This window comes from Passer montanus, unplaced genomic scaffold (genome assembly GCF_014805655.1).
Source record: "Passer montanus isolate IOZ18808 unplaced genomic scaffold, ASM1480565v1 scaffold89, whole genome shotgun sequence".
NCBI classification, from domain to species: Eukaryota; Metazoa; Chordata; class Aves; order Passeriformes; family Passeridae; genus Passer; species Passer montanus.
In genome coordinates, this window is record NW_024374256.1 from 1,289,343 (window position 1) to 1,316,072 (window position 26,730).

At 57.9% G+C, this 26,730-nt stretch overlaps 1 protein-coding gene and 1 long non-coding RNA gene across 3 annotated transcripts; both read left to right on the forward strand.

Moving 5' to 3' along the window:
* The first annotated feature begins 882 nt into the window (after positions 1-882).
* LDLRAP1 (low density lipoprotein receptor adaptor protein 1) lies at positions 883-17,048 on the forward strand. Of its 2 annotated transcripts, none has more exons than XM_039733791.1 (9): positions 883-1,048; positions 2,220-2,362; positions 3,928-4,040; positions 4,470-4,584; positions 8,869-8,941; positions 9,215-9,298; positions 10,718-10,833; positions 12,500-12,534; positions 15,317-17,048. In XM_039733791.1, exons 1-9 carry the CDS (start codon positions 964-966, stop codon positions 15,459-15,461), a joined length of 909 nt encoding a protein of 302 aa, XP_039589725.1. In that variant the 5' UTR covers positions 883-963; the 3' UTR covers positions 15,462-17,048. The 2 variants fall into 2 exon arrangements, with proteins under 2 accessions (XP_039589725.1, XP_039589726.1); XM_039733792.1 differs by having other exon boundaries at positions 10,721-10,833.
* Positions 5,061-8,777, forward strand: LOC120513917. Its single transcript, XR_005630373.1, has 3 exons — positions 5,061-5,168; positions 8,402-8,474; positions 8,748-8,777. It is a non-coding gene; the product is annotated as an uncharacterized LOC120513917 (long non-coding RNA).
* Positions 17,049-26,730: the final 9,682 nt, after the last annotated feature.

Consider the following 26,730-nt stretch of genomic DNA (forward strand, 5'->3'; position numbering starts at 1 on the left):
ACCCCGAATTTGAGTGGGGAAGGGGGGGACCCTGCAGAGCTGCACCCCACAGGGGGGCAGGAGGGATTGGGGGCCACGATCCGTGGGGAGAAGCAACCCCCGGTTTTGGGGGGCACCCACAGCCCCAGCATGGTGTCCCCACAGTGCTGTCACCCCCGGGGGGCCCCGAGGAGTTTTTGGGGACCCTACACAGCTTTGGGGTCCCCGAGGAGTTTTTGGGGACCCTGCACAGCTTTTGGGTCCCTGCAGAACTTTTGGGACCCCAGGCTTCGGGGACCCTGAGCAGCTCTGGGGTCCCCGAGGAGTTTTTTGGGGACCCTGCACAGCTTTAGGTTCCTTGCAGAGCTTTGGGAACTCTGCAGAGCTTTGGGGACCCTGCTCAGTTTTAGGTCCCCCGAGGAGCTTTGGAGACCCCATGGAGTTTTGGGGACCCTGCTCAGCTTTTGGGTCCCTGCAGAACTTTTGGGACCCCAGGAGCTTTGGGGACCCTGCTCAGTTTTAGGTCCCCCGAGGAGCTTTGGAGACCCCATGGAGTTTTGGGGACCCTGCTCAGCTTTTGGGTCCCTGCAGAACTTTTGGGACCCCGAGGAGCTTTGGGGACTCTGCACGGCTTTGGGGTCCCCGAGGAGCTTTAGGGGACCCTGCACGGCTTTAGGGTCCCTGCAGAGCTTTGGGGACTCTGGGGAATTTTGGGGACCCTGCACAACTTTAGGGACCCTGAACAGTTTTTGGGTCCCTGCTGAACTTTTGGGACCCCGAGGAGTTTTGGGACCCCACACAACTTTCGGGACCACGCACAGTTTTGGGGACCCCGCCGCGCTTTGGGGCCGCGGGGGCGGGTGGGCGTGGCACAGGGCGTGGCACGCTGACGTCAGCGCTCATTTGCATGGCCCCGCCCCCGGACGCGGTCAGCGCTGGCGCCGCAGGAAAGTTTGCGTTGGGGCCGGGCCGGGCCGGGCCGGGATGGACGCGCTCAAGTCCGCGGGCCGGGCCCTGCTGAGGAGCCCCAGCGTGCACAAACCGTCCTGGGCCGGCGGGCGGCACAAGAGTGAGAGCGCAGCCCCGCTCCTGCCCCGCTCCTGCCCCGCACCCGCACCCCCATCCCGCCCGTGTCCCCCTGTCCCCCAGCCCGGGGCAAGGGCCGGAGCCCTGCGGGCACTTTGTGACCTCGTCCCGCTGCTGGCTTTTGTCACACGATCGATGGCCCCGTGGCCAGCGGCCACCGAGCGCTGCCAGGCCCGGGGGGGGCACCCCGCACCCCCCAGGGGACACCGGGGAGGGGCTGTGTGACACCTGGGGGGCTGTGTGACACCTGGGGGGGCTGTGTGACACCGGGGATGGAGCTGTGTGACACCTGGAGGGGCTGTGTGACACCTGGGGATGGAGCTGTGTGACACCTGGGGGAGGTTGGGGCTGTGTGACCCCTCGGTTTCCAGGTGTGCCAGGTGAGACCCCCGCCCTCCTGCCCCCCCCCGGGTGCCCCTGCCAGCCCTGCCCAGGGCTCAGCTGGCAGTGCTGGCACGGTGTTCGTGGCTTGTCCCGTCCCTGAGTCACCAGGGGCTGTGTCCTCGGTGTCCCCGGTGTCCCCAGGGTCCCCCAGCCCTGCAGCTGTGCAGGCAGCTCTGCAGCCCCCCAGCCCTCAGGGCAGCCTCGGGGGTGTTCTGTCTGTCTGTCCGTCCCTGCCGGGGCTGGGGTTTTGCCCCCTGCTCGAGGCAGAGCCCTGCTCCAGCACCGCCTGCCCACCCCGGGTGGATCCCGGTGGAATTCCAGGATCAGGAGCCCCCACCTGCCTTCCACCTTGCCCCCCCTGTGTTCAGAACCCCCTTCCCCCCAGCTCTTCAGTTCCTGGTGCTTTCCGGGGGGGAGCAGAGGTCCCTGCCCCCGGGGGCTCCCCAGGGCGCTGGGGATGCTTTCCCTCCCCTGGGAGCCAGAGCTTAGCAGCAATCCCCTTGATCCTCCTTGTGCAGGTGCTGCTGGGCAGGGCCGCGGGGTGGCCCCGAGGTGGCTCCTCAAGGATGGCGCTGCTTGTTGTGGCTCTTGGGAAGCGTTTTGGGGTTTGTTGTGCTGCCTGGGAGAGCTGCGGGGGAGGCTCCCGGTGAACTCCTGGTGGCTGAAGTGCTGCTGCTGCTCCTCTCCCAGCTGGATCCCTGCTCCCAGCAGCCGGGGCTCGGGGTGCTGCTGTGCCTGTGTGACCCCCAGAGCCCTCCCTGTGTCCCCAGAGCTGCCTGAGAACTGGACGGACACGCGGGAGACGCTGCTGGAGGGGATGCTCTTCAGCCTCAAGTACCTGGGCATGACCCTGGTGGAGCAGCCCAAGGGAGAGGAGCTCTCTGCAGCCGCTGTCAAAAGGATCGTGGCCACCGTGAGTGTCCCCTGCTGGCCCCAGTGGCCCCTGCTGGCCCTGGGGGAGTCCCACAGGGAAGAATTTCAGAGCTGCAGCTGGGAGGAGCCAGGATTGCAGCTCCTGGGGTTTGAGATTTGCAGCTCAAGGGGTTTGGGATTGCAGCTCCAGGGCAATTGGGATTGCAGCTCCTGGGGAAATTGGAATTTGCAGCTCCTGGGGTTTGAGATTTGCAGCTCCAGGGGATTGGGAGTTGCAGCTCCAGGGGAATTGGGATTGCAGCTCCAGGGGTGTCAGGATTGCAGCTCCATGAAAACTGGGATTGCAGCTCCTGGGGAAATTGGAATTTGCAGCTCCAGGGGAATTGGGATTTGCAGGCCCAGGGGAAATTTGGATTGCAGCTCCAGGAAAATTGGGATTGTAGTTCCAGGGGAATTGGGATTGCAGCTCCAGGGGTGTCAGGATTGCAGCTCCATGAAAACTGGGATTGCAGCTCCTGGGGAAATTGGAATTTGCAGCTCCGAGGCAATTGGGATTGCAGCTGCAGCCCCTCCAGGGGTGTGGCTGGGGCTGCAGGCAGCTCCAGGCTCTGGAAGCCCCTGGGCAGCCTGGCTGTGATGGGGCTCTCTGGGAGTGGGGTGAGCTCTGGCTCTGTGATAAGCCAGGGTGTGTGAGGGGGCTCTGCCCTGCTGGGGCCAGCCTGCCCCGGGGCTGGGTCAGGGCAGGGACAGGGCTTGGAGCGTGGCCAGGGCTGCCCTGGGCTTCCCTGCCAGGATTTGGAGGGCAGAGAGGGGAAGGGAGCAGGGCAGATCCCAGCCAACACAGCCAGTGTGCCACTGTGACCTCAGAGGGGTGGCTTTCCTGAATCCCCCAATTCCCAGCCCTCCTCCAGCCCATTCCCAGCCATCCCCCCAATTCCCAGCCCATTCCCAGCCATCTCCCCCATTCCCAGCCCATTCCCAGCCATCTCCCCCATTCCCAGCCCATTCCCAGCCCTCCTCCAGCCCATTCCCAGCCATCCCGCAGTTCCCAGCTCGGAGCCTCCCTGCTCGCCAGGCTCTGGGTGCAATTCAGGCTGTTTTAAGCCCCTGTGAAAGTGGGTGAGGCAGAGCCCCAGCTGTGCCACAAGGCCCAGTGGGGAGTGCTGGAGCCTCTCCTGGCAGGAGGGAATTGCAGAGCCCTTCCCATCTGCCCTGCATGGGGAATGGAGCCCTGAAACAAAGCCCTGGGCTGGGCCAGGAGTGCTCTGGGCAAGGCTTTGAGGTGCCCCAGGGGACTGAAAATCCCTCAGGGAGTGGGGCTGAGGATCCCAGCCTGGCCCTAGCTGGATGTGAGCTGCAGGCTGGGAGCAGCGGGCCAGTAAAGAAGAGAAAGTGGCTCCCAAAAGTCTGGATTCGAGCTGATGTCCTGTGCAGGGGGTGCTCTGCCACTGGGGGCCACCAGTGCCAGGCCTGTCCTGCTGCCAGGTGGCCCTGGGGACATCCCTGTGCCTGCTGCAGGGAGGGCAGGGAGGGGTTAAGCTCACACACCTCTGGAGGTGCCAGTGCTCCCAGCCTGGGGCTCCCCCTCCCTCTCTCCCCCCCAAGGCAAAGGCGAGTGGGAAGAAGCTGCAGAAGGTGACCCTGAAGGTGTCACCCCGGGGCATTGTGCTCAGGGACAGCAGGACCAGCGAGCTCATCGAGAACATCTCCATCTACAGGTGGGTGCTCTGCTGGGCCCCAGGGCTCTGCCCTGCCTGCTCCCCACCCCTGGCTGCTGCACGGGGCTGGTGGGGCTGCAGGGAGGAGGCTGAGCCTTCCTCCCACACCCCTGAGCATCCACTGCTGCAAGTGGCACCCCTGCACCCCAGCCCTGCCCCTCCTTGGGGCTGAGGATGCAATGCCAGGCTGGGAACAGCTCCTTCCTCCAAGGAGAGCCTGGGCCAGCCTCTCTCCTGGAGGCAGGGCAGTGTGAGGTGCTGCTCTGTGCAATCTTCCCTTCAGTGTGAAAAAAAAAACCCCAACATTTCTTCTTCTCTCTTCTCCCACCTCTCCCTGTGCTGCCCGTGGATCTCCCAGCCTGGTGCCATCCCTGGTGCCATCCCTGGGGCTGTCCCCAGAGCCCAGCCCGGGCTGTTTTGTCCTTTCAGGATCTCCTACTGCACAGCAGACAAGGCCCACGACAAAGTGTTTGCCTACATTGCCCAGAGCCAGCTGAGCGAGAGCCTGGAGTGCCACGCCTTCCTGTGCACCAAGAGGAAGATGGTCAGTGCGGGCACGGAGGAGGAGGAGGGGGGGCTGCAGGGCTGGGAGGAAGGCTGGGCACAGGCCTGCTCCCCACCCCTGGCTGCTGCACGGGGCTGGTGGGGCTGCAGGGAGGAGGCTGAGCCTTCCTCCCACACCCCTGAGCATCCACTGCTGCAAGTGGCACCCCTGCACCCCAGCCCTGCCCCTCCTTGGGGCTGAGGATGCAATGCCAGGCTGGGAACAGCTCCTTCCTCCAAGGAGAGCCTGGGCCAGCCTCTCTCCTGGAGGCAGGGCAGTGTGAGGTGCTGCTCTGCTGTAATCTTCCCTTCTCTAGCCCGTCCAGTGTGAAAAAAAACCCCAACATTTCTTCTTCTCTCTTCTCCCACCTCTCCCTGTGCTGCCCGTGGATCTCCCAGCCTGGTGCCATCCCTGGTGCCATCCCTGGGGCTGTCCCCAGAGCCCAGCCCGGGCTGTTCTGTCCTTTCAGGATCTCCTACTGCACAGCAGACAAGGCCCACGACAAAGTGTTTGCCTACATTGCCCAGAGCCAGCTGAGCGAGAGCCTGGAGTGCCACGCCTTCCTGTGCACCAAGAGGAAGATGGTCAGTGCGGGCACGGAGGAGGAGGAGGGCTGCAGGGCTGGGAGGAAGGCTGGGCACAGCTCAGCCCAGCTGGAGTGGGGCTGGCTCCGTGCCTTGGCTGCTGGGAGCCTCTGTGGGGTGAGGCTGTGGGGAGCTGAGCCTGCGCCAGGGGCTGGAGAGCCCTGGGCACCCCCTGGGCACCTCCTGGGCACCTCCTAAGCCCCCTGGGCACCTCCTGAGCCCCCCTGAGCACCCCTGGGCATCCCCTGGGCACCTCCTGGGCACCCTCTCCCCTGGGCACCCCCTGGGCACCCCCTGGGCACCTCCTCAGCCCCCCTGAGCATCCCCTGGGCACCTCCTGGGCACCCTCTGGGTACCTCCTGAGCCCCCTGGGCATCCCCTGGGCACCCCCTGAGCCCCTCTGGGCACCCCCTGAGCCCCCTGGGCATTTCCTGAGCCCCCCTGGGCACCTCCTGAGCCCCCCAGGCACCCCCTGAGCCCCCCTGGGCATTTCCTGAGCCCCCCTGTGCACCTCCTGAGCCCCCCGGGCACCTCCTGGGCACCCCCTGGGCATGCCCTGGGCATTTCCTGAGCCCCCCGGGCACCTCCTGGGCACCCCCTGGGCATGCCCTGGGCATTTCCTGAGCCCCCCTGGGCACCTCCTGAGCCCCCCAGGCACTTCCTGAGCCCCCCAGGCACCCCCTGAGCCCCTCTGGGCATTTCCTGAGCCCCTCTGGGCACCTCCTGAGCCCCCCAGGCACTTCCTGAGCCCCCTGGGCACCCCCATGGCACCTCCTGAGCCCCCCAGGCACCTCCTGGGCACCCCCTGGGCACCCCCTGGGCATTTCCTGAGCCCCCCGGGCACCTCCCGAGCCCCCTGGGCAGGGAGGGTTGGGCAGGAGGTGCCCAGGGCAGACAGCCCCAGCTCCCTGCCCAGTTTCAGTGACATCTCTGCAGCTGGGGCTGTGTCCTGCCCCGGGCTGGGCACAGAGCAGAGACCTGGCTGAGCTCTGGGCCCTCCTGGCACCTTTCAGGGGGTCAGGGCTGAGCTCTGGGCCCTCCTGGCACCTTTAGGGGGTCAGGGCTGAGCTCTGGGCTGGGCACAGAGCAGAGATCTGGCTGTGGGAGGGGGTCAGGGCTGAGCTCTGGGCCCTCCTGGCACCTTCCCCTGTTCTCTCCCTGCCCCAGGGTGGGAAGGGACCTGGAACAGAGAGAGGAGAGGGGCAAGGAGAGCCCTGGGGTGTCAGAGCTGGCACTGAGCCCCCTCCCTGTGCCAGGAGGGGCTTTAGGGGAGAGGAAGGGCAGGTGAGACCCCTGTGCCCCCCGAAATGCTTCCCTGGTCAGGGCAGGGTGTGCCAGGCCCCTCTGAGGCCGTTCCCAGCCTGGTGCCCAGCAGCACCCCAGCTCTGTTAATATTCCCTGCCTCTCCCAGCTCCTTTTTTCCCCCTGGAGAGAAGAATGGGAGCCACAAGTTGTCTGTGCTGTGCTCAGCGTGTGCTCCCATCCTTGCACGGCCAAGATAAGCCTGGCTCTGCAAATTAAAATTTAAATCTTCCTGCTGCTAAAAGAATTATCTCAGTGCTGCATCAGCTCAGTGCATCCCCCTGCAAATAAAGTTCTCCAAAGCCTTTTGTGGTGAAAAAACTCGGAATAATTTCCTTTTTCCTGCTGTGTCAAATGCAGGAACATCCTGCTGCTGAGGTGATCCCTGCTCCCAGGCTGGGGCCGGCCCTCCCCAGGGCAGGGGCTCTGGGTGCACCACAGCCCCCACTCACAGCCCTGTAATTAGTCCATATTTTTAGTTCCTGGCTAATTCTCAACAGTAGCTGGGTCTATTAAACTTGATTCAGATGTGACAGCCTAAATTGTAAACAGCTGTGAGGAGTTTCATACTTAATTACCATATTTAAGGGGTTTTTTTGCCATAAAGCATTTGCACTTCCATCAAGGATGTAAACAGCTCCAGCATCCCAAGAGCTCCTGCCAGCCTCGAGTGGCACGGGTGGCTCTGGGGGCTCCCCCTGGCAGGGTGGCACAGGCCTGGGGTGGGATTTGGGCTGGGGGGCAGCTGCTGTGCCCCCGGCCCTGTGCCAGCCCTGGGCCAGCCTGTGCCAGCCTGGGCCAGCCTGTGCCAGCCTGTGCCAGCCCTGTGCCACCCTGTGCCAGCCCGTCCCTGCCCTCCTGGGGACGTGTCCCTGCAGGGTTTGGTGGCTCTGCCAGCCCTGCAGGAGCTGCCAGAGCCAGGGGGGCTGCAGAGGTGGCAGAAGGCCTGGGGTGGGATTTGGGCTGGGGGGCAGCTGCTGTGTCCCCAGCCCTGTGCCACCCTGTGCCAGCCTGTGCCAGCCTGGGCCAGCCCTGTGCCACCCTGTGCCAGCTCTGGGCCAGCCCTGTGCCACCCTGTGCCACCCTGTGCCAGCCTGTGCCAGCCCGGCCCTGCCCTCCTGGGGACGTGTCCCTGCAGGGTTTGGTGGCTCTGCCAGCCCTGCAGGAGCTGCCAGAGCCAGGGGGGCTGCAGAGGTGGCAGTGATTGATCTCAGTGATTGATCTCAGTGATTGATCTCAGTGATTGATCTCAGTGATTGATCTCACTGATCTCAGTGATCTCAGTGATTGATCTCAGTGATCTGAGTGATTTCATTGATTTCACTGATCTCAGTGATGTCAGTGATTGATCTCAGTGATTGATTTCACTGATCTCAGTGATGTCAGTGATTGATCTCAGTGGTTTCAGTAATTTCAATGATTTCAGTGACTGATCTCAGTAATTCCAGTGGTCTCAGAGGTTTCATTGATTGTGATCTCAGTGATGTCATTGATCTCACTAATTTCAGTGATTGATCTCATTGATCTCATTGATCTCAGCGGTTTCAATGATTGATCTCAGTGATGTCATTGATCTCAGTAATTTCAGTGATTGATGTCATTGATCTCAGTGGTTTCAGTGACTGATCTCAGTGGTGTCATTGATCTCAGTGGTTTCAGTGATTGATCTCATTGATCTCATTGATCTCAGCGGTTTCAATGATTGATCTCAGTGATGTCATTGATCTCACTAATTTCAGTGGTTGATCTCATTGATCTCAGTGGTGTCATTGATCTCAGTGATTTCAGTGATTGATCTCAGTGATCTCATTGATCTCAGTGGTTTCAGTGACTGATCTCAGTGGTGTCATTGATCTCAGAGATTGATCACAGTGGTGTCATTGATCTCAGTGGTGTCAGGGGTGTCAGCCTGTCCTGCTGTCTGTCCCCAGGCCCAGGCTGTCACCCTCACCGTGGCCCAGGCCTTCAGGATCGCCTTTGAGTTCTGGCAGGCAGCCAAGGAAGGTGAGTTTGTGTCCCTGCCCTGCTGCCCCTCAGGGGTCCCTCTGGTGCTCCCCCCTCTCCTGCCTCCCGAATTTCCAGGTTTTTTTGGACAGCCCTGTGGGTCCAGGCAGGTTCTGGCTGTGCTGTCCTGCAGGAGCCCCCTGGGGGTGCCATGGTGGGGGTTCTGCTTCCACTTCCAGGAGGTGACAGGAGCACCACGGCTGGCCTGGCCCAGCTGGCCCTGGCCCTGTCCCTGGAGGCTTGCAGGCAGTGCTGGCATCTCCTCTTTTGCAGAGAAGGAGAAGAGGGAAAGGTCCATCCTGGTCGATCTCATTGATCTCACTGATCTCAGTGGTGTCAGTGACTGATCTCAGTGGTGTCAGGGGTGTCAGCCTGTCCTGCTGTCTGTCCCCAGGCCCAGGCTGTCACCCTCACCGTGGCCCAGGCCTTCAGGATCGCCTTTGAGTTCTGGCAGGCAGCCAAGGAAGGTGAGTTTGTGTCCCTGCCCTGCTGCCCCTCAGGGGTCCCTCTGGTGCTCCCCCCTCTCCTGCCTCCCGAATTTCCAGGTTTTTTTGGAGAGCCCTGTGGGTCCAGGCAGGTTCTGGCTGTGCTGTCCTGCAGGAGCCCCCTGGGGGTGCCATGGTGGGGGTTCTGCTTCCACTTCCAGGAGGTGACAGGAGCACCACGGCTGGCCTGGCCCAGCTGGCCCTGGCCCTGTCCCTGGAGGCTTGCAGGCAGTGCTGGCATCTCCTCTTTTGCAGAGAAGGAGAAGAGGGAAAGGTCCATCCTGGCAGCAGAAGGGACAAGCAGCCCTGGCTCAGGAGCTCCTGCCCACCCTGTCACACGTGAGCCACCAGGGCAGAGCCTGAGGGGTGGGGACTGTCCCTGAGGGATTGGGGACTGTCCCTGAAGGGTGGGGACTGTCCCTGAGGGGTGGGGACTGTCCCTGAAGGGTGGGGACTGCCCCTGAGGGATTGGGGACTGTCCCTGAAGGGTGGGGACTGTCCCTGAGGGATTGGGGACTGTCCCTGAGGGATGGGGACTGTCCCTGAGGGATTGGGGACTGTCCCTGAACAGCACAGGGGTGTCCCTGAGGGATTGGGATTGTCCCTGAGCAGGGCAGGGGACAGCCTGAGGGTTGGGGGATTGTCCCCTGAGGGATGGAAGATGTCTCTGAGGGGTGGGGTATTGCCCCTGAACAGCACAGGGATGTCCCTGAGGGGTGAGGGATTGTCCCTGAACAGGGCAAAGGACACCCTGAGGGATCAGGGATGTCCCTGAGGGACTGGGGGTGTCCCTGAGGGACTGGGGGTGTCCCTGAGCAGGGCAGGGGACAGCCTGAGGCATTGTCCCCAGACACAAGCAGCTCCTGGCAGGGCTCTGAAGGCCAGGAGGAGCAGCAGGTCAGAGCCCTTGGCTGCCAGCTGGGTGCTTCCCAGATCTGTTTGCTCCTGCCCCAGGCAAAGTGGCTGTGGTGTCCTCCAGAGCTCAGCTGGCTCTGCAGGTCCCCAGCTCAGTTTTGGGGCTGTGCCAGACCCCAGGCCCCTGGGCTGAGGGAGGAGGACAGCCAGGTGCCCCTGAGCAAGGGGAGCTGTGTGAAATGAAGCAATTAAATCACAAATCCCTCACAGTTCAGGGCTGGCCCTGGCTCCTCTGAGGTGCAGGGCAGGAGGAGTGGGGCAAAAGGCTCATCCCTCCCCGTGCTGGCCATGAGATAAGAGGATTTGGCACGCAGAAAAACAGCATTACACTGGGCTCCCTTGCAGGCTGGCACGTCCTGAGATCCCTCAGGACTGGAGGAATCTCTCCCAAGGGGTGGCACCTTGGCATCAGCCCAGCCTGGGATTGGGATGAGCTTTGGGATGGGCTCCCCTCTCCCTGGGGGCTGCCAGGGCTGGGATGCTGCTGCCCCAGCCCAGTGCAGCTGCTGGGGAGGATTGGAGGCCTCCCAGGCTCTGAGCTGCCCCCAGGGCTGTGAAACACTGCTGCAGCCCTGTGGGGTGCTGGGGGTTTTCCCCAGGGGCTGTCCTGGCCCTGGGGCTCACCCTGAGCATCACTGGGCACCCAGGAGCCTTCCCAAAGCTGCTGGAGGCACGGGGAGCTCCTCAGGAGCCTGAAGCACAGCCCCCAGTGGGGTGGGAGCAGCCCCTCAGCGCTCAGCTTTGGGGCTGTGCTGCAGGAATTCGGTGCAGGGGAGTGATTCCTGCCCAGAGGGGTGGCTGTGCCCTCCCTGTGCCCTCAGTGCCCCTCTGCTCTGCCCACAGCAGCAGCCATGGGGAACCTGCTGGACTTTGAGGACCCTGGCAGCAGCACGGAGTCCCCAGAGCTGGACAACAGCAGCTTTGGGCCCAGCCCCTCGGTCAACAACAACGTGCTGTGGGTAAGGGGCAGCCAGGAGAGCCCCAGCTGCACCCCAGGGCTGAACTGGGCTGAACTGGGAGCTCTGGGAGGTGTGCCAGCTCCGGGTGGTGCAGGGCTGTTCAGGGCTTGGGGGATAAAGGAGCAGGGTGGCAGAGCCCTGTGGGGAACGCTGCTGGCAGGTGATGGCATGTTCCTGCTCTGGGGCAGCATTTCTCATTTTTTTGTCACTTATTGATGCCATTCCTGCTCTGTCCAGGGGCAGGAGTCAGTGTCCCCTGGTTCCTGCTCACCAAAAGCAGCCTGGAGCCCGTTGTTGGTCCTGTTCTCCCTGTCTGGGAGCTGGGGTGGCTCCTTGGGAACGTCCTCAGTCCCCTGGGTTAATTTTTAATTAATGTTTCTCTGAGAGAAGAGTGGTGCTGCAGCCCTGGGTGTGCATCCACCAGGAGCCCAGTGCTCCATCATCCCCCTCAGACTGGGCCAGGGTGGGGTCGGTGGGATTTTGGGGAGGAATTCCTGGCTGGGAGGGTGGGCAGGCCCAGAGGTGGCTGCCCCTGATCCCTGGCAGTGCCCCAGGCCAGGCTGGAGGGTGTCCCTGGGTGGGATTTATGGGATTTCCCTTCCCAGCCAAACCCTTTTATGGCTCTCTGACCCCCAGGCAGGCTGGGGCTGCCCCCTGAAGCCCCTCTCACCCTGGGGTCTCTCCCCAGCACAGCCCCTCCCTGGAGAGCCCTCCCTGCTGGATTTTGGGGAGCTGCAGGGTAAATTGCAGCCTGAGGCTTTCCAGGTTAAAGCTGAAGATCAGCCCTAAGGCTGAATCAAATCCTGGAGGCTTCTCAGCCATCCCCAGTCCCTCCCTGCTTGCAGAGTTCTCATACTTAATTATTAATTGCATTAAGGCTGTAGGTTCCTCACAGGATTTTGGGAGCAGCCTGCTCTGGCTGCAGCAGGGCCCTCACAGAGCATGGAAATCTTCCTCCCATGCTTTCCTGGAAACCCTGGCAGCAGGGCAGAGACACAGGGTCCCAGGGCTGCTTTTGCTGTCCTGCTGTGCCAGAGCAGAGCTGCTCTCCTGGTCCTGGTCCTGGTCCTGGTCCTGATCCTGGTCCTGGTCCTGATCCAGGATCTCCTGGTCCTGGTCCTGGTCCTGATCCTGGTCCAGGATCTCCTGATCCTGATCCTGATCCTGGTCCTGGTCCTGATCCAGGATCTCCTGGTCCTGGTCCTGACCCTGATCCTGGTCCTGACCCTAGTCCTGGTCCTGGTCCTGATCCTGACCCTGATCCTGGTCCTGGTCCTGATCCTGATCCAGGATCTCCTGGTCCTGGTCCTGGTCCTGATCCTGGTCCAGGATCTCCTGATCCTGATCCTGGTCCTGACCCTGGTCCAGAGCAGCCCCAGGGGCTCCTGGAGCTGTGCAGCCCCTCCTGGCAGCAGGACAGAGTGAGGGGTGCTGGTTTCCATCCCCGGGATGGAGCTGGGGGCAGAGGCAGCTTTTTGGGGGTGCAGGGAGGGGCCAGGCCCGGCTCCACCTGGATTCACCTCTCTCTGCAGGGGAGGTGATGGAGGCACTCACCACCCAACAGACACAGATATTTTCCTGTCTGAGCGCAGAGCCAGATCTCTAAACACACTTCTGTGCAGTTCTCTTAGCAACTGCTTGTCTCTCTTTTTATCTCTTCACAAAGGAGATGGATGATGGGCTGGACGAGGCGTTCTCGAGGTAATTCTCCTCCCTCCCTGGAGCTCGGCAGCCCCGGCTGTCCCTGCTGCTCCCTCACCTCCTCAGGGCTGTGCTCTGACCCGGGCAGCTGCCCTGGCAGTGCCTCAGCTGCTCCCTCAAGGATGGGCTGAGGAGCCAAATGTTTTGACAGCCTTTGAAGGATGGACAGAGGCTGTGTGTGATGGGGAGTTCAACTCCCCAGGCTGGGTCTGCTCTAACTCCCCGAGGCTTTTCCAGGCTGCAGCTCCCAGCTTGTGGCACTGGGGGCTTTGCTCTTCCTCATCCCACACGCTCAGGGCCATCAGCTCACGGGTTTTACTCCCCTTTCCACTCCAGATTAAAGCTGCCCTGCCCGTGCTGCTGAGCAATGCAGTACAGCCCGACAAACCCCTTCCCCTCAGCTGGCTTTGCCTGCCTGTCCTGGCTGTGCTCTTATGTGGGTGCCATCCTCCTCCTCCTCCTCCTCCTCTTCCTCCCCCTCGGCCTGGGAGGTGCTGGGGGAGGGAGCGAGGCAGGAGAAGGCTTTGAGCAGCTCCTGCTCAGCCCTGGGGCTCCTGTTTGGCTCTCAGGGATGATTTAGGGCTTCCCCAGCTCCTGGTCCTAGGCTGGGGCTGGTAACGGGGCTGGTATGGGCTGATTTCTGTCCTGCTGTCTGTCTGTCCTGTCCCTCTGTGCTTGGTTTTGGGCCCTGCTCTGCACTGCTGAGACTGGGCTGATAACAGGGCTGGTGTCTGTCCTGCTGTCTGTCTGTCCTGCCCCTCTGTGCTTGGTTTTGGGCCCTGCTCTGCACTGCTGAGCTGCCACATCACCCTGGGCCCTCTGGTGACTCAGTCTGGGCTGCAGGTCCTGCAGCACTCCCAAAGCCACTCCTGCCACACCACCACCCCTGCACGAGTCCTTTCTTTACTGAGAACTGGGGCCTTGTCCCAGGCTGGGCTGACACTGTGCCTCCCAAAAATGTCTGGGCTGAGCTGCAGCCCCAGTGCTGCAGAACTTCACAGTGGGGTTTAAATCACACAGCAGCAAACCGGGGTTTTGTGCAAGCTCCGGGGTGAAAGCTCCCGGGGCTATCCCGAGTCAGAGCTCGGGGCTGGAGCAGCTCCCAGGGGTGGGTGGCAGTCCAGCCCCACATTCCCGGGATGCCAGCAGCACCCTGGGCGTGCTCTGGGCAGCTCCCCCGGTGCCTTTTCCCCTCTGCTGAGTTTCCATTCCAGGGGAGGGTGGTGGAACGTGGGGTGCAGCAGGAGAGGAACCACTGCCCTGGGCCTTACTCTGTGCCTTACTCTGTGCTTGTTTTACTCTGTGCTTTACTCTCTGTTTTACACTGTGCATTTCTCTGTGTTTGTTTTACTCTGTGCATTTCTCTGTTTTTATTTTACTCTGTGTTTTACTCTGTGCTTTACTCTGTGCATTACTCTCTGTTTATTTTACTCTGTGCTTTACTCTGTGTATTACTCTGTTTTACTCTGCTTTACTGTGTTTATTTTCCTCTGTGCTTTCCTCTCTGCATTTCTCTGTGTTTGTTTTTCTCTGTGCATTACTCTGTGCTTTCCTCTGTTTTACTCTGTGCATTTCTCTCTGTGTTTGTTTTTCTCTGCATTTTTCTCTGTGCATTCCTCTGTTTTTGTTTTACTCTGTGCATTTCTCTGTGTTTGTTTTACTCTGTGCATTACTCTGTTTTTCTCTGTGTATTTCTCTGTGTTTGTTTATTCTGTGCATTTCTCTGTGTTTGTTTTACTCTGTGTTTTTCTCTGTGCATTTCTGTGTTTGTTTTTCTCTGTGCATTTCTCTGTGCATTTCTCTGTGTTTTTCTCTGTGCATTTCTGTGTTTGTTTTTCTCTGTGCATTTCTCTGTGCATTTCTCTGTGTTTTTCTCTGTGCATTTCTGTGTTTGTTTTTCTCTGTGCATTTCTCTGTGTTTGTTTTTCTCTGTGCATTTCTCTGTGTTTGTTTTACTCTGTGCCTTACTCTGTGCCTTACTCTGTGCATTTCTCTGTGCTTGATTTACTCTGTGCTTTACTCTGTGCATTTCTCTGTGTTTGTTTTACTCTGTGCATTACTCTCTGTTTTACACTGTGCTTTACTCTGTGCTTGCTTTACTCTGTGCTTGCTTTACTCTCTGCTTTACTCTCTGTTTATTTTACTCTGTGCTTTACTCTGTGCTTTACTCTCTTTTATTTTACTCTGTGCTTTACTCTGTATATTGCTCTGTGTTTGTTTTGCTCTGTGCTTTCCTCTATGCATTTCTTTGTGTTTGTTTTACTCTGTGCATTCCTCTGTTTTTCTCTGTGCATTTCTCTGTGTTTTACTCTGTGCATTCCTCTGTGTTTATTTTTCTCTGTGTTTTACTCTGTGCATTTCTCTGTGTTTGTTTTTCTCTGTGCATTTCTCTGTGTTTGTTTTTCTCTGTGCATTTCTCTGTGCATTTCTCTGTGTTTTTCTCTGTGCATTTCTGTGTTTGTTTTTCCTCTGTGCATTTCTCTGTGTTTGTTTTTCCTGTTGCATTTCTCTGTGTTTTTCTCTGTGCATTTCTGTGTTTGTTTTTCCTCTGTGCATTTCTCTGTGTTTGTTTTTCTCTGTGCATTTCTCTGTGTTTTTCTCTGTGCATTTCTGTGTTTGTTTTTCCTCTGTGCATTTCTCTGTTTGTTTTACTCTGTGCATTTCTCTGTGTTTTTCTCTGTGCATTTCTGTGTTTGTTTTCCCTCTGTGCATTTCTCTCTGTTGTTTCAGCCTGTGTTTTGCTGTTTATTTGACCCTGTTTCCCATGTCTCTGTGCCCCCAGGCTGGCCCAGTCCAGGACGAACCCTCAGGAGCTGGACACGGGGCTGTCAGCCCAGGACATGCAGAGTGCCCAGGCTCTGTCCCCCGCGGGCTGGAGGCAGCTGGAGCCCAGCACGGCCGAGCAGGACGATCTCTTCATGTTCTGAGGGCCCTGCCTGCACCTGCAGAGAGCAGGGAACCCTCCCAGGGCCCCTCAGCAGCTCCAGGGATGCCCAGTTCAGACCAAAGCTTCACAAACCTAACGCCGATTTTTGGACCTTGCTTGTACCTAAACCACGAGATGCTCTGGGACGTATTTATTCACAGTTTACAAGGAGGTGTGGAGAGCACCTGTGCACCACAGGGGGATCTGCAGGGGCTGCTCCTCCTGCAGGCACCACCCGAGCCCCCCTGGAGCATCCCCCAGCGAGGCTGGGGTGCAGACACAGCTCTGGGTGTCACTGGTCCCCCCAGCCTGAACAACACGTCGCCTGCCTGCCGGGGAGGGGATTTGCAGCAGCTGCTGGCAGTGTGGAATCAAAGAGGGAGCAGAGCTGGTGCTTTTGTGCCGTGTCTGTGGCACTCCCACCGCTGTCAGTCACCCCACGGCTCCTGTGGGAGTTGACGCTTTTTAACCCAAAGACTCCGAGAAGTTTTGCACTTTAAAACTTGAACTGAAAGCAGTGGTCCGGATTGTCAAGGTAAGCAGTGCCTGAACCTCTCCTCAGAAGCTATTTACCCAAAAAGAGCCACCCTGGCAATGCTGCAGCTCTGACCCCTCACCTCTGGTGGGACTCGAGATCCCAAAGCTCCGTCGGCTTTAAAAGCAAAACCAGCGGGGAGGAAGGGTTGGTTTTGTTAAATCCTGCTGGAAAGGGCAGCTGGGGAGCACCAGCAGGAGCACAGATCCACGTTCCCAGCTCGGCCCAGCAGGTTTGTCTGTCCAGGACTTGCTCCTGCCTCGAAGCCACGCGGCTGCTGCCCAGCTGGGCTCAGGCAGGGCAGCACCTGCCCGTGGTGCTCCCACCCTTCTCCCCGACAGCCACAGCTCCCAGGGGGCTCAGGAAGCTCCATCTACCCCTGGGACTGAAGACCAGCCATGGAGGTACAACTTCTGCCAAGTACAAGATGAGGTTGAACGACCCTGAACAGTCTCACTGACGCCTCGCGGTGTTTGTGGCCTTACGTGAAGTGTACTAATCTGTTTTATAGATTTGTAACTTGGGTTTGAAGCACTAATTCATTCCCCAGATAGCTCTTTAGAACTCCCTTCAAACTGCTCACAGAAAGGAAAAAAACCAACCCCAAACCCCTCTCAGTCAGCTGTAAGAATTCATCAGGAGGCAGCTGAGTGACTCTGACTTAGGTTTGAGATATTTTTTCCCCCCAAGTGTGAGTGTGAGAAGGTGTGGAGGACTCGTGGGGCTGACTCACGGGCTCGCTGAGGGAACCTGTGCTCTGGGGGTTCTGCAGAGTGCTCTTCAGGCAGTTCCACCTCCTGCAGGGGCAGTGCCCGTGCCCCCCTGGATGTGTGGGCAGGGGGAAGCAGCAGAGCTCTGCCCTGCCCAGGAGCTGGCATGGACTGGGAGGATTCCTCTGCTTTCACCTCTCTCCTTCCCTGGAGCAGCAATTCCTGAAGTTCACAACACTATCTGTGTGTGTCTCGAGTGTTTTTTTGGGTTTTTTTTTAAAGAAAAACTGATGCTGTAAAGAATATTCTGCACTGAGGGGAATAAAAACTGCCGTTTTTTGGAGCCTCGGTGCTGGGTGATTTTATTGCCCCTGTGGTTCCTTTCGTGTCTCTGGGGGTGCCTGGCTCCTGCCTGTCCCTGCAGGGCAGGATGGGGTCAGGAAGGGCTGGGCAGGGATTCCAGGGGCTCAGCTGAGCCCTGCTCTGCTCAGTGGCAGCTTCTTCCTCTCAATCCTGAGGCTTCAGGGCTCAGGAGGCAGGAAGAAATTGGTTTTTTCTGATAAGGGAGCAATAAATTCTCTTTTTCTGAAAGATTTAGGTGTCCTGTGGCTGCTGTTTGGTGAGAGTACCACATCCCTTTCTTTAAAAAAATATCCCACACACATAGTTCCTATTTTAACATTCTGTTATAACCTGAAACTATATTTAACACACTACTTAAGGAAATTAATACAGCATCACTTTCTAACGTAACACACACAATATTCATTTTAATATTTGCAAAAAAAAAACCCAATAATAAAATACACATTTTTCACACTGGGGCAGGGAAGGGAGCCCAGGGCTGGGACTGTTTGTTCACCTGTGCCAGCAGGGCTGTGCCAGCAGGGCTGTGCCACCTCCCAGCTGTGACCCTCAGCAATGTCACTGTCCCCTCAGCAATGTCACTGTCCCCTCAGCAGGGCAAGGGCAGCCTGTGAACACTCCCCCTGTCAGGTTGGGCTCTGAACCCCTCGTTTATCGCTCAGGCAGCAGTTACAGCTGGGGAAACAGCCCTGAGGAGGGAGGAGATGGATTTTACAGCTTGGCTTTAAGGGCCACAGGCTCAGGCCAGGCTCCTGTCCTGGAAGAGCATTGGTGGCATGGAGCAGACACCCAGGTGGGGCTGCAGGCCAGAGAAAAGCAGGATTTGGACACCAAAGTATTCCCCCAGCCCTGTTTGCCCTAAACTTTTCCACGCCAGGTTCTGTTTCGGAGCCACAGGGGAGGTGTCTGGGGGATTTTCCTTCCTCTCCCTTCCACCCAGACACTGCAAACCCCACATCTCTCACTTTCTGCCTCCGAGGGTTTTTTATTTCTCCTTTCCAGCCTGACCACCACCAGTTCCTCCCTCAGCAGACACTCCAGCCTCTTCCCTGCCAGCCACAGCTGCAGTTCTGTCCCAGCTGCTGCAGTCCCAGGGATGGCAGCACCACTCCAGGCCCAGGTTTTGCCCAAAGCCTGCCCAGGATCCTGTGCAGGGAGTTTTGTTATCCTGGAGCTGCGTGGTTGCATCTGCCTGCGCTGGTGCTGCTGGAAACCCCAGACCTGCAGCACCCAGGGCTGCTCGGAGCTGAGCCCCAGTGCTGCTCCCTGCTCCAGGGTGACAGCCAGGGTGACATCCCTACTCCCAGGGGGACGGCCAGGGTGACATCCCAGTGTCACAGCCCTGCTCCCAGGGTGACAGCCAGGGTGACATCCCAGCTCCCAGGGTGACATCCCTGCTCCCAGGGGGACATCCCTGCTCCAGGGTGACAGCCAGGGTGACATCCCCGCTCCTAGGGTGACATCCCAGCTCCCAGGGTGACATCCCAGTGTCACAGCCTTGCTCCTAGGGTGACATCCCAGCTCCCAGGGTGACATCCAGTGTCACAGCCCTGTGCCCAGGGTGACATCCAGGGTGACATCCCAGTGTCCCATCCCCACTCCCAGTGTCCCATCCCAGTGTCCCATCCCAGTGTCACACCCCAGTGTCCCATCCCCTCTCCCAGTGTCCCATCCCAGTGTCACAGCCCTGTGCCCAGGGTGACATCCCTGCTCCCAGGGGGACATCCCAGTGTCACAGCCCTGCCCCCAGTGTCACAGCCCCACTCCAGAGTGACATCCAGGGTGACATCCCAGCTCCCAGGGTGACATCCCAGTTCCCAGGGTGACATCCAGGGTGACATCCCAACTCCCAGGGTGACATCCAGTGTCACAGCCCTGTGCCCAGGGTGACATCCCTGCTCCCAGGGTGACAGCCAGGGTGACATCCCTGCTCCCAGGGTGACAGCCAGGGTGACATCCCTGCTCCCAGGGTGACAGCCAGGGTGACATCCCTGCTCCCAGGGTGACATCCCTGCTCCCAGGGTGACATCCAGTGTCCCATCCCCACTCCCAGCCTGTCACCAGGCCCTGCCTCGATCACAGCCATGTGCCCCAGGTCCAATTAACAGAATAAATGAGTAAAGGAATGAAATCTGCTCCGAAGTGACAATTTTATCACTTCTCCAGCGCTGTCACGGCACGAGCAGAACTGACAGCAAGGAATAAAACAGTTGCGTCCCTGGCATTTTTTATTACTTTGAATGTGCTTTTTTTTTTGGTGAGTTACTGGAAATTTAAATTATAATGGTATGCTTCACTTAAAGAAAGTATCCATAGCAACAGGAACATCTAAATTATTGCAGGCTGATCACTTCTCTGCTGGAGCCACATCACACGCCTTCCCCAGGCAGTCCCAGAGGTGCAGGATTTTAATAGACTTTTTTTTTTTAACCTTTTTTTGCAAATAAACAAGCGAATACACAGCACTTTCTCCATCAATGCAGGTCCTACAGAGAGATCCAAAGTGAGCAAGTGCCAGCTCACTTTGCTACCCAGAGAGGAGGGGCTCCAGGCTTCTCTTGAACCACTTTCTCCTCTGAGTCAGGGCTTATTCCGTGTGAAACTGGGATTTCTGTCCACTTCAGCTGCTGCAAATTCTCCTGGACCAGGGGAAAGCAGCAGGGGAGGATGGCTGAGCAAAAATCCTGTTTGATTCTCAGCTGCCCACGGGTTTATTTTTATTTTATTTGTTCCAAATTCTTGACAGGACAAAGGGGAATGGGTTAAAGCTCAAGGAAAGATGAAATATCGAGGAGAAATCCCTCCCTGTGAGGGTGGCAGGCCCTGGCACAGAGAGCTGGGGCTGCCCTGGGTCCCTGGCAGTGCCCACAGCCAGGCTGCAGCACCCTGGCACAGGGGGAGGTGTCCCTGCCCAGCCAGGGGTGGGACGTGGTGATTTTTATGGTCCCTTCCCACCCAAACCATTCCATGACCCCCAGAAAACAACTTCAGCAGCTGCTTGACATTTGAAAGGCGATGGCTGAGAGACCCCCGGGTGCTTTTCTCCCACCATCACTGACTCTTGGGCTGCAGCAGTCACAGCTTTCCACTCTGAAAACATTTTAAATCACTTTCATCACGGCAAAAGCCCGAGTGCTGCACGCTCCGAGCTGCCACACGTGAGAAACAAACTCCCTGGGAGAGACAGAAACGCTTTTTTTTCAAATTCCAATCTCAGTTATAGGAATCAAATGCGTCATGTGGATCAATAGTGGGCTGAGATTGCTCAGGCAGAAAGAGTTCAGATATAAAAAGCTGCAGCCGAGAGGCTTCCTCTAAGCTCATGTGTTACTGCAAGTGAAATGATGACAGGGACGATGTCCAGGTGTCCCTCGGGCAGCTCAGCGGGGGAGCAGGGCTTTAATCAGAGTCCTGTGTGTAGGAGCAGCATCCCGAGCCCAGCACAAGGGATTTGCCTTTGGTGTCCCCCGGGTGTCCCTGCCCCCTGGAACACTGCCAGCTCACCCTGTCCTGCATGTCTGCCACTCGTGCAGAGATCCTGCAAGAGCCAGGGGAGTGAGGCAGCCTGGAGACACAGGAAATATTTCTGATCATTTCACCTTCCCAGAACAGGAGCTGGTGCGCTGAGAACTGCCCGTGGCTCGGCCAGCCCAAAGGAAAATGTTCAAAAACCAGGAAAAGGTGTCGTTGGGTGGTTGGGTTTGTTTGTGGGGGAGGCTGGAGGAGGCTCCGTGTCCGTGGAAAAGGAGGGGCTGCAGCTTTTGGGGTTTTCAGGGTGCCAGCAGGGACAGGAGCCAGCTGCATCTTCTGCCAGCGACCCTCAGACCAACCTGGCTCCACGTGTGGCTTCAAAACAGACTCAGACCAACCTGGCTCCACGTGTGGCTTCACAACAGCCAGAGCACGGGAGGTGGGTGGTGGAAGAGGGATGAGAATGATGCAAAAAAATCTGCTGGGCCTGCAGATCCGGCTCAGGTTTGCAACTCCCAGCTCCTGTGAAATCAGCTGCTCATAAGGAGCCTCAGCAGGAACCTGTCATTTCAGGGTTGGTGCACGAGGCAGAGCTGATCCAGCTGGCTCTGGCACAGCTTCACTGGAGCTGTGGGCAGCTGGAGTCAGGGATATTTACTGGGCATGGAGCACCAAACTGCCAGCCCTGCCTGCAGAACCGGGCTCAGAGCTGGGGCTGGCACTGCCCTGCCCAGGTACAGAGCTGGGGCTGGCACTGCCCAGGCTCAGAGCTGGGGCTGGCACTGCCCTGGTTCAGCTGGGGCTGGCACTGCCAGGTCAGGTCTCCCTGCCCACAGCTGGAGGCACAGCTTCCCCAAATCCACCTTCCCACCTCTCAGAGGAGCCAGGTAAGTCCCAAAGCCCCGGCTGCAGGCTCTGGGGAGGATGTGCCACCCACGGTGTGCCCGTGGCATGGGGCTGTGCTGCTCTGTTGAGGATTTACTTCTTGAGCGAGGCCACATTTGATCCTTGGCATTTATGTTCGAAGCTTTGATGGATCCTGAGATCCATCCAATGAGACCCAAGGAGAGTTTAGGGGTTAATGAGTCGGCCAAACGTGATTTTGTGTGGAAAGAGCCAGCGCTGGGCAGGCAGGAGCTCTGCTTTCAGGGGACGTGAGAGGCTCACTTTGTTTTTCACGCTGGTTAAACGCCGTGACCCAGCCAGCAGCCGGTGCTGTGTATCAGGATGAAATTGGGGGAGGTCTGTCAGAATCTGGGTCACCTGCTCCTCTGTGGTCTCCCTTTGTGTTTCGAGCTGGCCTGACTCAGGGCTGCGGGATGCGAAGGGAGAAGGGGAGCGCTCCCGCTGCGGCAATCCCAGGGCAGCAGCAAGGCTGGAGTCACTTTGTCACTTCCCAGCCCTGTTTTCTGCTCCAGCCTGGCCACCTGGGCAGAGCCTTTTCCACCTGCAGGCAGCGTGGCTGGAGCAGCCCTTTGGAGCAGCGCTGAAAACTGAGCTCACAGAGCACAAACACCTCCCCTGGCCCTGGTCTGGGCCCTGGTGAGAGCTCAGGGCTCCCCAAAACCAGGCTGGGGACAGGGACACGGTGGGCAGGATCTGCTCAGGCTGGCTGAGGCTCCAAGGAAAAGATTTTTGGTTTTTCACGTGGATTAGGCACAGCCCCGTGTGCAGTTTTCAAGGAGGAAAAGGAAAGATGAAATCTGAGTGGGTCTGTGGGTGCCTGTGGGAGATTTGTCATTTCAAGGGAATGAGTCTGAGCTGGGACACCAGGAAGGGAAAACATTTCCCTGTTTCACACCAGCACCTCAAAATGATTTCATTTTCTACTGACTGACCCAGGAAAAATGGCAAGGACATTTCTGAAGGACCTGGGGGATCAAACCCCCTGTCCCAGCAGCAGAGGGGCTGTGCTCCTCAGTGCCACCAGTAAAGGGCCATCCCCAGGCACTGGGGGACACTGGAAACCTCCAGTGTGAGCTCAGTGCTGTGCTGTGTCACAGCACCAGGGACACCAGACTGGCACAATGACAACAATTCCGTGCTGGCCTCCCCAGGCTGGCTTTAAATATAGTGCAGACAGTGATTCATCCCTGCCAGCTGGGGAGGGACCCGTTGCTCAGGTCAGGACACGTGAGCTTCACCCTCAAGGTGACTGGAAAGTTCTTAGGGGCTGCAGAGAACCCTCTCCTTGTCTCAGGCCTTGCAGAAGCAGCTGAAGGGGGTTTGGCCTCAGGGGGGGGTTTGGGCACCCAGGGAAAAGCTGGGGCTTGCAGGGAGCTGCTGCAGCTCAGCACAAGGGGGTTTGGGCACCCAGGGAAAAGCTGGGCTTGTTTTGCTTTCACCAAGTTCCTCCCTGATTTATCTTCAGCTCTGGTTCTCCCGAGCTGCTTTTCCTGCCAGGTGAAGTCTTTGGCTGAAAATTATTCTTAGACCTTTCCCACTTGGGATCTTGTTTCTGAAGCCATCTAAAACGGGCTGCTCCACATTCACAGGAGCAAATTCACGGCGTTCCTCCGGCCCTCTCCTGATTCGAGCAGGGCAAAATGGAACACAGGCGTTGTGATGATGCTGATTTTAATGAAAAAACAGGGGGAAAAAAGCTGCAGCCTGCTCCATTAGTCACCTGGTGTTACAGGGAAGTAATAAACCAGGAACGTTCCTGCTCTCTCCTCCATGCACCTTATGTTGTGTTTCTGCTTTTGTGCTATTTTTCAGCGTCTTTGATATTTTCCCTGGCACACAGGAGGTAGGATTGCTGAGATGTAGACCTTTACCATAATTAAGCGAGATTCCTCCTCTTGTGAGAGCTTGTTCCTACCCAGTTCTGGGGTGAGGGACTCAGGTTGGGTTGTTATCTCAGATGTGAATGGGTTTTCTGGGGTGGAGCACGAGTCTGGCTGAGGTGACGGGGTTTACATCGTGCAAACGTCTCTCTGCTGCCTGCAGAGAGCTGCTGGAATCCTCAGCGAGGCTTCTGTGCATCCCTGAGTGTGACTCTTAATTCAGATAATGAACATCTTGCATGTAGGAATGCGGAGTTAAAGGCAAAGCAGGCAGAGCTGCAGATCAGTGTGTGATGATGGCCCTGACCTCAGAGCTTTGGGGGTCCAAACGTCCCATGTTCTGTGGTCTGCATGTGGCTGTAGCATTTCTGTAGCTTTAGAGAGGCAGCTGCTTTCTCTGCACTGTCATTCACTCCTCACTGGCACACAGGGGCTCAGGAACCCCTTTTTTGCAGGTTTAGCTCACTGAAATTCCCCCCACGAAATCAGGGCCAGCCCCACTTCCAGCTTATCCATTCCTGTAACTTCCAGCCTGGACAAGTCCTCCTCGGCAACACAAGAGGTGCTGAGGGGATCATCTGAAGGAGGAGGAGAACGCTGCTCTTTGGGGCAGCCTTTCCTCCCCTTTATCCTCTCCCTCCCTTGCCTTTCCCCCAGGTTTCCCCCAGCTCCTGCAGGTGGGTGCCCAGGCTGGGCTGCCCGAATTCCCCGGCTCCTCCATCCACCCTGCACAGGTGACGTGGCCATGGCTGGATTTCCATCACAATTCACCCTTTCTGGTGTCCATTGCTGCCCAGAGGCTCCCTCAGGTGTGCTTTAAGTGCCAAGCAGTGCTGGCCCTCGCTCCCTGCAGCGCTGCAATCCATGCCCAGGGAGCAGATAACGAGCTTCCTTAATTACCCGGGCTTCTCCACAGCCTCCTGCCCTCTGCTCCTGTTTCTGAAGCCTCCAAACAATCGATACCAGGCAGGATTCTCCTGTCCTGAGTCACGACAGGTCACCAGGGATTGTTTTGCTCACTCTCCCCACTGCAGAGACCAGCCCTGCTCCGAGCTGGCGTTTGCAGAATGGCTGAGCCAGCTTTAAATGTCTGGGCTTGCCCTGATCTGATCCCAAGCAGATGAACCAGGGGCAGCTGCAGTGACACATGAAATAACACCAGGTGAGGAACGGCAGCCTTGGAAGCTTCACCCTCCCGAAAACCCTTCCTGCTGGCCCACAGGGGAGACAGGGCCAGGAGGGGACAGCCAGGATCCATCCAGGATCCATCCCCTCATCCTCCAAACCCTCCCTGCTGGCTCACAGGGGAGACAGGGACAGCCAGGCTCCATCCAGGATCCATCCCCTCATGCCCCAGTCCCTCCCTGCTGTCCCCCAGGTGAGGCAGGGCAGGTTGGGGACATCCAGGATCCATCCAGGATCCACCCCCTCATGCCCCAATCCCTCCCTGCTGCATCACAGGTGAGGCAGAGCCAGGTGGGAGCAACCAGGATCCATCCCTTTATCCTTTCCAAACCCTCCCTGCTGGCTCACAGGTGAGACAGGGACAGCCAGGCTCCATCCAGGATCCATCCCCTCATGCCCCAATCCCCCCCTGCTGTCCCCCCAGTGGGACAAGGCAGGTTGGGGACAGCCAGAATCCATCCAGGATCCATCCCCTCATGCCCCAATCCCTCCCTGCTGTCCCCCCGGTGAGGCAGGGCAGGTTGGGGACAGCCAGGCTCCATCCAGGATCCATCCCCTCATGCCCCAGTCCCTCCCTGCTGTCCCCCAGGTGAGGCAGGGCAGGTTGGGGACAGCCAGAATCCATCCAGGATCCATCCCCTCATGCCCCAATCCCTCCCTGCTGTCCCCCCGGTGGGACAAGGCAGGTTGGGGACAGCCAGGCTCCATCCAGGATCCATCCCCTCATGCCCCAGTCCCTCCCTGCTGTCCCCCAGGTGAGGCAGGGCAGGTTGGGGACAGCCAGGCCCATGGCAGCAGCAGCAGCCTGTGCTCCCAGCAGCGTGCTGAGGCTGCAGGGCTGGGGCACAGACTGGGCTGTGGATGTCAGAGCTGTGCTCCTTGTTGTGTCAGCGCCGAGCTTGTTCCCGGGAGGGGAGGGATCCCTTCACGGCTGGCAGCCCCAGCAGGGTTTGTTGTCACTGCTGCACTTTGTAGTCGCTATCAGCAGCGTTTCCACGTCTGCTGTACACGCTGGTGAGCTCTGTTCTGGGGACGTGTTCAGATGTGCCATCCCTTCCCACGGCAGGGCAGCAAGGCTGGGCTGTTGGCTTGGGTTCCTTTCCCCCCCTTCCTTTTCCCCCCCTTCTTTTCCCCCCCTTCCTTTCCCCCCCCTTCTTTTTCCCCCCTTCCTTTTTCCCCTTTTCCCCCCTCCTTTTCCCCTCCTTTTCCTTCATTCCCTTCTTTCCCCTGCCATCTCCCTTTCCCTCTCCACATTTCCCCTCCCCTCCTCGCTGTGCTGGCTCTGCCCTCTCTCCCATCTGCCTGCTCCATCCTTTCCCGGCTCTGATGCCCAAAAATCCCCAGCTGGAGCCAGAGAGGTTTCTGGTTCCAGCACTGGGATTCATCCCACAGCCAGAAGCAGAAATGTTTTCTGCTCTGAGAGAGGAATAAACATCGAGGCTCTCTAAAAGATAGTCTGGAGGCTCGAGTGCAATAATTGGGCCAAACTCCTTTGCCCTGAGTGTTATCTATCACTCTGTAGTTTGCTTCCTCACAGGAAAGGTGGATATTAAATTCTATTTTTCTTATGCCCATAAAAAAAAGTAATTTTCTTTAAATTATTTCTTCCAGAGCTGCTAAAAAACCAAGAATCATAATGCAGCAGGACCCCCATTTCCCCAGTAATTACACTCTGCCTCCTAACTCCTTCAACAGCAATTTCTCAATTTATTTGGCTTCTGTCTGGAATTGCAGTCACGGGCAGAGCTGGGCTCTGTCTTATTATTGCACAGACAAAATTGTTTTTAAAATGTAATTAAACATTTACCTTGAAGACAATGCTTTGTCTTCTTTAAGAAGCATAATATCTTAATTTAACCTAATCTGGAGAACCTTCCATTTCCAAGCTTTTACCTCCAAGACAATGTTATGCTAAACGCAAAGCAAAACAAAAAGATTTCCTAATTTAACCTAATTAAAAGATAAGCCTCCAACTTTTGCACTGCCACTGCCTGGAATGAGGAGCGAGGCGTAGCCCTTCGCTTTGCTCAGAGCTGGCTGCTTTAGCACCCCCCTGCTTTGCTCTCTGCTCTTGATGTTTATTTATTATCCTCCTTGATGCCCTCAAATCCTGTTAGCAAGCAGAGCTGTCCAACCTTTCCCATCCTGGCTCCTTCCCTAGGGAGATCAAGGGACCACCACGGCAGCACACAGAGCTTGGGTTTGGGGGTTTTGTTC